Source organism: Amborella trichopoda, chromosome 3 (genome assembly GCF_054954075.1).
Source record: "Amborella trichopoda isolate Santa Cruz 75 chromosome 3, AtrichopodaSantaCruz75HAP2 v2.0, whole genome shotgun sequence".
Classification (NCBI taxonomy): domain Eukaryota; kingdom Viridiplantae; phylum Streptophyta; class Magnoliopsida; order Amborellales; family Amborellaceae; genus Amborella; species Amborella trichopoda.
This window is the reverse complement of record NC_142338.1, coordinates 38618050-38629116: the sequence shown is the minus strand read 5'-3', so window position 1 is coordinate 38629116 and position 11067 is coordinate 38618050. Positions and strand designations below refer to the sequence as shown.

Below are 11067 nucleotides of genomic sequence, written 5' to 3'. Positions count from 1 at the left end.
AGTCCCTATGTTGCCTTAGGACTTGCGTGATCTTGCATGGCTGATTTGAGGTCCTTCCGATGGCTGGTTGATCATAAGATGATTGTTTTCTTGTTGGGCTCAACATGACGATCGATTTGATACTAACTTCAAGCCATGGATCGCGTTTTTGGTGCATGATCGTGTGACTTAAAATTTGAGTAGATCTTGAAACTTTGGATCAATAGTGTGTTCGTTCCTTGATGTTATTATATGTTTTCTTTGCTGAATCACATTGAGCATGCCACTACGATCACGGGGCACCAAACATAGCTCGATTTCGTGGCCGAATGAAGATTTTGCAAGTTTGGAATTTTTGCCAGAATCAAGGATTCCGATGACGGAATTTGCAGTCTATTCGTCGGCTTCGTGTGCAGAATCCGACCATTAACCATGTACGGGTTCGGTTCAGAGATGGCCCAAGACCTTACGCTCGCAATGGAATTAGTCTCGAGTTGATCGGGCTTGTGAGCGGCGTGATTTGGCCACTCGAGCGAGGCACGACGCTGTTGAATTTTTTGCACTTTCTTCACGGATCAACAACTTTTCTCTAGCTTTTCTTCGCGCTCGGATATCGTCACGGGGCATGCCACATATTAAATCACTCGTCTTGATTAGACGAACGTGTTCACCAAATTTGAGCGCGATCCGACTTAGGACGAGTGAGATATGAGTGTTGAAAGTCACTAGTCGTGATTGTCCCTTCAATGGTGTAGTGTTACAGGGTGGCCGCACGGGAATAGCGTGCGGCTTCTCTTGTTTCACTCTTTCACATATGACTTCTTCATGGAATATCTGTTTGAGCTGAAACTTGAACTTTGGGGGTTTTCAACCATTCCAGATCAAATGGTGGTGGTCTCACAGTAATTTTGAGATGCTAAAAATGTAGCTCTAGTTATAAGGGTCCATTTCAAGGTGCTAGAGGTTGATTCTGCCATAACTGTTTCTCAGTTTGCACTGCCTTAGACATATCGGAATGCAACAGAACTTGGCAAATACTATTGAGAGACCTCATGAAGATCTTGACTTGTTCTGGGGCTGTTCTGAGACGGTCGAAATTTCCATTACTTGTTAGGCCTTTATTGAGCGGGGGCCCATGTTGATGAAAAATACCTTCCAACAAACGCATCTCTCTATATCAATAGCTAGGCGTTGGATCTCACATGAGCCACACTCGTACCCCTTCTCTCACATATGCCGTTACGAGTCGTGTCATGTAAAAAATGGACCAAGCCCTTATACATGCTTGGCCAAGGGGTACCTCATATGCCAATGCGAACGTGCTAAGTGTAAAATGTGGCATCAACACCCTGGCACATGTGCCTGTGCATCGCATGCTTTATGCGCTCTGCACAAGTGCACTCACTCTCTCATTTGTTCCGTGAATATAAAACATGATAGTGTTCTTATATTTATACCACTCTTTTCACTCCACTCTTCAATACTAAAATCCACTGCTTCCTCTCTCTATTTATTTAAATATATATATATATATATATATATATATATATATATATGTAGTCCGACAGGAACTTAAGGTCTTCTTGAGAAATGGAGAGGCAGTTTCCTCCAAGGGCTTCAAAGATGGAAGAGGGCGGACTAATGTAGTAGCATTTCGCCCATGGGGAGAGGGCGGACCAATGTAGGACTAATGTAGTAGCATTTTGTCCATGGGGTGAGAGGGCGGACCAATGTAGTGTTTCACCCATGGGCACAAATGAAGTATTGATAAATTTGAGTAATTCACTAAGGATGACAAGTTCTTTTTTTTTTTTTTTGGAGTAATTCAATGGGGATAACGAGCGTTTCACCGATGAGGGGAGAAGGCGGACCAATTTAGTGTTTCACCCATGGCACAAATGAAATATTGTTTTTTTTGAGTAATTCAATGAAGATGAGGAGCTCTTTTTTTTATTTTTTATTTGGAGTAATTGAATGGGGATAACGAGTCCCACCCCCGTTTTTTAAATCGTCAGCGGTCTTTTTAAGAGTCTGGTCACAGTGGAATCCTAGACCTGCGCTCCACACAAATGTTCCTACCACCGCGTCCCCAACCAATCTCAGCAAATGAAGAGTTGTTACAACTGTGTTAATACGTAATATTAAACGAACCCTTTTCCCGCTCTGGAGCTTGCAACATCGTGAGGTAGTGCAATTTTAGAGGTGAGCAGCGAGCCCCTGCATCCATTCAATTTTCTTCAATCCTCATATATTTGAAAGCTGTGTAATGAGTTAGTTTTCAATTTCTTATTTACAGTTCTTTCTGAAATAGGCTTTTGGTCGCTTAATTGTTTTCTTGGTCTATAGTTTTCTATAATTTGATCACTAATTAAATTTTCATCTACAATTAGGGTTTCATTTTCTCTTGCTTACCATTGATTTGAGAGCTGAAGCTTTTTAATTCATGTTCCAACTTTTCCCATTTGGCTGCATTCTTGCTCAGTCTCGATTGTTTCTCTTGTTTCTTAGGGTTTACGCTTAATGCGCCATTACTCTTGAACAGCGTGCAAATAACGCAGGTTGGAGCCTTTCATGGCTATCATTTGTAAAATAGGGTTTTGTGGTTTCTACATTCAATAGTCATTTTCGTGCCAATAACTTTGGTGATTCAGCTACCTTAAGGGTTGACTACGCGTTTTTATTCTAGAAACAATTTCCCAAGGAAGAAAATATCTTTTCAATAATGGGTGGCTTAATATCTCTTTGAAGTTAATTTTCTGTTCCTGCAGTTCAGTAGTCATTTTGTTATCGAGTTGTTTTTAGGGGTTCTCTTTTTTATTCCATTATTTTTTTTTTGAAGCTGTTAACTGCTTTTTTACTCCATTATTCTTAAAATATTTGTGAGTATTAAAATAAGAAATAGAACGGCCGCACCTTAATAAGCTTTTCCAGTTTAATTTGTAGTTCTTGCTATCAGTTTTAAGAGGGTTTGAGACCATATTTGTAGGGATATGTGGATTTCCCTTCCCGTGATTAAAAGGAACAAAAAAAAAAGTTACAACTTAAAATGAATTCTAGATACTCTGAAATAGGGAACTTAAGGCTCCACAATGCAATAAGTTATTATTGTTTTTGGAAAAAATTGCAATAGCAGGTGTCACTAAAAGTAGCTGCAAAAGTACTACACTCATATGTTTGTTTTACACTCAGATATTAGGGTATCAACCTGCAATCAGGGCTTCATTCTACAGTAAGGTAGTGATCTGTTTGCATAGAATCTTGCCGCCAAAATGGCTTCAAGTGGTCCAGCTCCATCTATGAAAAAAAGGGAATCTTCTGGATCGAGAGAAGGGAATCAGCTAATCATCACACCATTGGGCGCAGGCAATGAAGTGGGTCGTTCCTGTGTTTTCATGTCTTACAAGAACAAGACTGTTCTTGTAAGTTTTCTCACTTGTATATGAGTTATCTTTGTAGTATTGGGATTGGTTTCCCATTTGAGCATATTTTTTGGTTTTGGAATAGTGTTTTGATTTTGACTCTTGTGGTCGTTCTTCTGTTTCTTGTTGACAGTTTGACTGTGGTATCCATCTTGCATATTCAGGCATGGCTGCTTTGCCTTACTTCGATGAAATAGAGCCTTCAACCATTGATGTACTTTTGGTCACACAGTATGTATTTCAGTATTTACTTATACCTTTATGTGCGTGCTGACTTAGGGGTTCAAAATATTAAAGTTTCTGGAATACAATTGCATTGTTTATGTGAATATCAACTTCTGTAAACTATGGGACATATGCTAAAGGTCTTTATACTATACTTTTCAAGAGTGTAGCATTTGGGTAATCATATCCAACATCCACTGTCCATACTTCTAGGGGTGGTGTAGTTGAGTAATTGTTCCCGCCAAAAGAACTGGTGGTTATAAAAGTGGGGACCCAACTCATCATTCATTGCCCTTGGATAAATATGGATGGCATATGTGCCATTTCATTAATCATGATCCAATGTTATATGTGCATGTTAGAGCGTTCTCTACAAGCGATAGGCTGTAGTGGCAACCTAGTGCAGAAAGAAATGAACAAGGGTTAGCTAGGGTGTTCCCTAGAAGCGACGCGCCTCAACCACCCCGTGTTGCTGTGCTGAGTTAGGCAATGTTAAAAAATTTGCCCGCCCAACAGCCTAAGCAGGAAAAAAACATGTAAAGCCCTTTTGAACAAATAAAAAATAGCTTAGACCTATAAAAATGGTTTGGGCCCTTCTTTCTTTAGTTCACGGGCCCAACTGCTCTTTCTACATATATGTAGTAGAAAAAGAAGATGGCCTCCAAGTGTTTGATGTGAGGCCTCTCTCTTTCACGCATACAACACAAAAACACACATGGACCCCTATGCTATATTTCATCATATAAGAAGAAAAAGAATATGATTACCCCTGTGCTATACCTTTTTAAACAAAATGTAGTATTTTTCTAAATGCACCAATGACAACCCATTCTAACATTAATCTTTATATTTTGAGGGGTTAACTCCAAATATATATAATTTGGCAATAGAAATGATCAAAACTTAGAAGAATATAAAAATACTCAGAAAAACTCTAAACAAATAGGAAGGTAAATTTAAGGCATACAATAATCTATACAGTAAAATGGGAACAACAAAAGATGGAAAAAATGTTTTCAAATTAGTAAAAATGAGAGAGAAAAAATATAGGGATTTAGACCATATTAAATGCAGTAAGAGTGATGACCAAAGGGTCTTGTTAAGGATACAAAAGTCAACGAAAGGTGGATGATTTATTTTCATAAATTATTAAATGACGAACACAATTGGACCAAAGTAGTAGAACGAATTGTTGAAGTGCCTAGGGGAGATCGGCATTGATTGGCTGATCAAGCTGTTCAACAAGGTGTTAAAAACAAAGAAGATGCCAAATGAATGGAGGACAAGTATTGTGGTAACCTATTTACAAGAACAAAGGAGGTATAGAATTGTGCGAACGATTGAGGTATCAAATTTATGAGCCACGCTATGAAGATGTGGGATGAAAAGTGTATCAGAAAATTAATTTGGTTTTATGTTAGAGAGGTCAACAATTGAGGCTATTTTTCTAGTTAGGCAACTGATTGAGAAATTTAGATGAGATTTATTTTGCCGGGTGTTGGAAAAGAAAGGAGCCTCCAGATACTACATAGATTTGGTGAGAGATATGTACGAGGGAGCGTTAACTAGTGTGTGAATAACTAGTGGAGAGACAAGTGAGTTTTTGGTGACAATAGGTCTACATCACAGGGTCAGCGTTGAGCCTATATCTCTTTGTCTTAGTTATGGATGATTAACTAAGCACCTATAAGATGAGGTACCACGATCTGTGTTGTTCGTGGACGACATAGTTTTGATTGATGAGACCCGAAGCGGTGTCAGCACAAAGCTAGAACTTTGGAGGGATGCTCTAGAATTTCAAGGTTTTAAAATCAGCTGGACTAAGACAGAGTATATGGAATGCAAGCTTAGTAATAATAGGAATACAGATGAGAAAGTAGTTAAGATTGACTGTGAAGAAATACCAAAAAGAGCGCAATTTCGACATCTTTGGTTGATAATCCAAGAAAACAGAGAGATTGAGGAAGATGTCGCACATAGAATTAGAGCTGGATGGGCGAAATGGAGATGTGCAATCAGAGTTTTATGTGTTCGCTGCATACCATTGAAGCTGAAGGGGCAGTTCTATAAGATTGTTGTGAGACCATCTTTGCTTTGTGGGGCAGAATGTTGGGCAGTTAAGAAACAACATGGCCATAGGATGAAGCTGAGATGAGGATATTAAGATGAATGAATGGCAAGACAAGAAGGGATAGATCGAAATGAATACATTTGGGAGAACTTAGATGTGGATCCAATAGGCGATAGGATGGGAGAAAGTAGACTTAGGGGGTTGGTCATGTGCAACATAGGTCTAGTACAACACTTGTTAGGAGGAGCGAGTTGGTTTAAGTAGAAGGATAAAAAGAGCCAAGGTAGGCCCAAAAGGACATGGTTAAAAGTAGTGAGAAAAGATATGGGACTTGTGGCTTCATTGAGGTTATGGCCCCTTGATAGAGTAAAATGACGGACTAGAATTCATGTAGTCAACCCCAAATAGTTGGAAAAATACTTTGATGATGATGAGGATAATATATATCAAAGAGATGTCCCCCACCCCCTATCTTGGAAACTTTATTGCTGCCCAAGTATTTGGCCCGCCCACCTAGGCGACCGCTCAGTTGCCTAGGTGGTTAGGACTCTTGTCCGCCTAACCACCTAGGTGATCAGGACCCTTGGCTGCCTAGGTGGCCACCTCCACCTTTTTGAACATTGTCAATAGGCAAGGGTTCCTATGCTATTTTTGATGAGCACTAGTAAATAAGTTAGTCCAAGAGAATATGATTGGTCTAGTCACATGAAATATAGGAACTCTAGTATTTTAGAGTGTGGAGTAAGTAGATACAATGAGAGAAAAGAGAGTTAACATAGCTTGCTTACAGGAAACTAAGGGAAAAAACTAAAGAAATTGATTGATATAATAAACTTTGATATATAGAAAAGGATACTAACAGAATTGACGGAGGCATGATAGTAACTGAAAATTTAAAGGATAAAGTAGTATATGTAATGAGAGTAGGTGATAGGCTCTGTTAAATAAACTTGGGATAATCAATGTGATTAATGCCTATGCGCCACAGTTAGGACTGAAGGATAGAATTAAAAGACAATTTTGGGAGGATATGGTTGGACTAGTTTAAGGAATTCCAAATGGAGAGCAAATTCTTTTAGGATGGGACTTAAATGGTCATTTAGGAAAAGACAATAGAGGATATGAAAAGGAGGTTATGGATTTGGAGAAAAAAATGAGATCAATGATACTATTCTTGATTTTGCTATGGCTTACAACTTAGCAATAGCGGACACTTACTTTAAAAAGCGAGATCAGAGTTTGAAAATTGGGCTGCCCGACCGCCTAGGTGAAAAATTAAAAAAAACGTCGAGGCGCTGTCTGGACGGTGGAATTATGCGGCTTGTCTCCAGGCACCCTAGGTGCCGCCGAGGCGTGCAAGGTGGAGCCTAGGCGCTATAGTCTGTGTGCCTTCCTAGGCATTGCCCAGTGAAAATTTGCGGAAGGTAGAAAAAAACCCTCGTCGAGGGTAAAAAAAATGTCATTTTCCCCCCTAAAAAGGGGGAAAAGGGTTTTGGGGGTATTCTAAACTTCCAAAACAAAAACCGTGGCTTTTAGGGTGAGAAAAGCTCCCCCAAAACTACTCTTTTGTGATTTATCGAAAGATCGATAAAATTTTGATTTTTGTGATTTCTTTTCAAAACAAAGGCAATAGTTCGTGGGTGGATTTAGAGCTTCTAGTAGTTGATTTTGAGAATTTTTGGCGACCCAATAGACGAAGTTTGCATCGACATCGATTTGATTTTGATATTTTTAAAGTATTATCCTATTTGAAGGAGGGCTTTGATTTTAATTTGCTACAACATATTATGTTGCGAATCATGTGTTTTTCTTTTACCTTTTTTTTCTTTTTTCTTTTATGATATATTTATATATTTGGTTGATGACTTGATGTATTTGTTTTTTGATTTTGCCTTGTTGACTTTGTGTATCGTTTCTAGTCTAGACTGCTAGTTTTGACTTCGTGTATCGTTTCTAGTCTAGACTTCTAGTTTCCTGCAATGATATTTGGGATTTTCAAGCATTTAATGTCTTACAAGTTACAATCTCTTTGAGACTTGTATCCGTAAGTCTGTTATGTGATTGTACTATTACATTTTCATCTATTTCTCAAGGAGTTTGGGGCTCTAAAATTGCCCTAAAAACTCCCAAAGACTTAAAACCATGCCCTAAGAACTTCCTTGTTTTTTTTGTTTGGGGTGGGGGTTTCAATTTTGGTGAGGGCACCCTGTCACTGGGCGAGTGCCTAGGCGGCCAGTCACCCAAAACGCCTAGGCGCCTAAATCCGTATTTTTGAACATTGAGCGAGATGAACATTTAATATCATACACAAGTGGAACATATAAATGCTCGATAGACTTATTTCTAGTTAAGAAGGCAGTCGACTATCTTGTAAAGACTGTTAAGTTATCCTTGGAGAGAGATTTGCCACACAACATAAACTCATGATTATGGATATTTTCATAAGCAGATGGAAGATGAGTGAAATTAATAGGTGCCCCAGAACTAGGTGGTGGAATTTAAAAAGGGAGAAAATAGATTTGTTTAGGAATCAATTGATAAAAGAAGGAAAATAAAATTCTAAGGATGAAGTTAATGTTATATGGAATGAGATGACTGATTGTATTAAGAAAGTGGCAAAATAAATTTTAGGAGAATATAGAGGGTAAATATATTTAAATAAGGAAACTTGGTGGTAGAGTGATGATGTTAAAAAGGCTAGTAACAAAAAACGATTGTGTTACAAAGCTTGGCAATGGAAGACTATATAAGGCTAAGCTTAAGGCATGTGATGATCTATACAATAAATTGAGGAGAAGAGAAAGTGAAAATGATATTTTAAAACCAACAAAAATTAGAGAGAGGAAATGTAGGGACCTAAATTATGTTAAATGCATTAAGAGTGAGGATCAAAGTGTTTTGGTGGAGGATGACGAGGTCAATGAAAGGTGGAGAATTTATTTTCAAAAATTCTGAAATGACAACCACTATGAGAGCATAACATTAGGATGAACTTTTGAAATAATTGAGGTTGGAGGTTATATGTACATTGTAGGATTAGGATATTTAAAGTGATAGAAACTTTGAGATAGATGAAGATAAGAAGGCTTTAAGACCAGATTGTATCCCATTAGAGGTTTGGATGTGCTTTGGAGAGATTGGCATATTTTGTATCCCATTAGAGGCTTGGGCTAGTCTTATGGGGTCTACGACAAGGCTGGGGACTGGGCTGGTTTGGCCCTTTGCTAGCCCTACCTCCATATGATCTTTATTGCTTTATAGAAAATGGTACCTAAATAGTTAATTTCTTGGATGTTGGAAAAGAAAGGAGTATCTAGAGGATATACTGATACAGTGAGAGATATGTACAAGGGATTGTTATTTAGTATGAGGACAACTAATCGAGAAACAAGGGAGTTTTCACTGCATTAGGGGTCAGCATTGAGCCCGTATATCTTTGTTTTGGTTATGGATGAGCTAACTATACATCTATAGGATGATGTACGTTGTTTATGTTGTTTGCGAATGACAGTTTTGATTGATTAGACTAGAGATGGTGTTAATGCAAAGTTAGAACTTTGGAGGGATGCTCTAGAATCAAAAGGTTTTATGATTAACTGGACCAAAAAATAGAATGTATGGAATGCAAATTTAGTAATAAAAGAAGAAGAAATGAGGAATTACTTAAGATTGATGGCCTAGAAGTACTTAAAAGAGATTATTTTCGATATCTTGGGTCGATGATCCATGAAAATAGAGAGATTGAGGAAGATGTCTCGCATAGAATTATAGCTGGGTGGACAAAGCGAAGATGTACTTTTGGAGTCTTATGTGATCATTGCATACCAATGAAACTAAACGTGATGTTCTATAGGACCGTTGTAAGACCAGCCATACTTTACGTGATGGAAAGTTGGACGGTAAAGAAATACCATATTCGTAAAATGAGTATAATTGAGATAAGGATGTTAAGATGGATGAGCGGTAAGATAAGAAAGGATGGAATTTGGAATGAATATATTCGAGGGGAGTTGGGGGTGACTCTACTAGGCGATAAGATACGGAAAGTAGACTTAGGTGGTCTAACAATATGCAGCGTCGACTTAGAACATGATATGGATAATTTGGTTCAAGTAAAATGCTGTAAAAGGGCAAGGGGAAATGCCAAAAGGACATGCATGGAAGAAGTGAGAAAATTTACGATGACCTATCTAACTGAGGGTATAGCCCTTGATAGAGTTGAATGACAGAACATGATTCATATAGCCAACCCCTGATAATTGGGATAAGGCTCTGATGATGATGATGATTTACTATGTTGGGTCGTTTCCCCAAATTGTATGGAGTGTGGAGTATTTTCCCTCTTCTAAAAGTTTAAGGGTGATTTCTTGGCCTGGGATTTGCCAAAGGTTATTGCTAGAACGAGTCTTGTCCCTTGAAATCAGCTAGTTCATCAAGTCCCTAGTGGCATATCATATGCCTTAAGAGAGTGTGTTTAGTAGTGTCTTTAAGAGAAAGTTTGAAGAACCATGTTAGTAGTTGGCTCACCAGAGACTGTGGACTAAGTGCTTCTTGTGAAAAAAGGGAAAAGTTCACGAGGATGATCCACAGTTGCCGAAATCTACCAACATAGACAGCGATCCCGCTTTGGAATCTTGCTCAATCGCTCCTAAAAAGGGATCTTCAAGTGATTTCGATTTTTAAATTTTGGGATGTTGAACCCCATTGCTAGGGATCCTGATTCCTAATTTTAGGGATCTTGATTCCAACCTTAAAGACCCAAATGACAACTAAATTAATGTTTTTTTTAGTTATAGCTAACTAGCAACTCAACTATATTTTTAATATAATTGCATTGCTTGCTCACTGTAAATAAAGAGATCCATACTTTAAAGAGTTTATATAGTTGTAGATTATACATATTAGGAGCAAGATCCCCAAAAGGTTGGGATCAAGAACTGAAAAGGTTGGGATCAAGATCTCCAAAAGGTTGGGATCCTGATACCTAGCATTTGGGTATCCAGATCTCTAACGTATGTATTGTATAGACGACGCTCCCAACCATAGGGATCATCTGGCATTTCATGTCCCCCGTTCCTGATCCCGATCCCGTTTCCCGTCTCGCTCCCAATCACAGCAACTAACAATGATCATTCTCTATGTCATTAATAGTTCTCTCATGTCATTCTTAATACTCGTACACAAATAGACATGCAACACATGATCACATGCTAAATCAGAATTCAAGTACTTGACGATATCCAGATATTCGTGTTAAATGATTTTCACTTGATTGATAGTGTATATGGTTTAGAAGCTCATTATTTATGATGAAAGAATGGTCCATTTTGTATTGTGTTGATGCGCTTTCTTTTCCTTTAGCACTTTCATGGT

At 38.3% G+C, this 11067-nt stretch overlaps 1 protein-coding gene across 10 annotated transcripts in view; it reads left to right on the top strand.

Annotated features, from left to right (window-relative positions):
• Positions 1 to 2012: 2012 nt before the first annotated feature.
• The window catches only part of LOC18422605 (cleavage and polyadenylation specificity factor subunit 3-I), a 28977-nt gene continuing 19922 nt past the window's right edge, over positions 2013 to 11067 (top strand). For 6 of the 10 annotated variants that reach the window (XM_020668521.2, XM_020668545.2, XM_020668540.2 and 3 more), the window contains exons 1-3: positions 2013 to 2181; positions 3169 to 3398; positions 3532 to 3629. In XM_020668521.2, the coding sequence (XP_020524180.1) occupies positions 3249 to 3398; positions 3532 to 3629 (248 nt within the window). In that variant the 5' untranslated portion in view covers positions 2013 to 2181; positions 3169 to 3248. Of the gene's footprint in view, positions 2182 to 2487; positions 2538 to 3168; positions 3399 to 3531; positions 3630 to 11067 lie in introns of all 10 variants that reach the window. The other 4 variants (XM_006878433.4, XM_088860533.1, XM_088860532.1 and 1 more) reach the window with 1 other exon arrangement.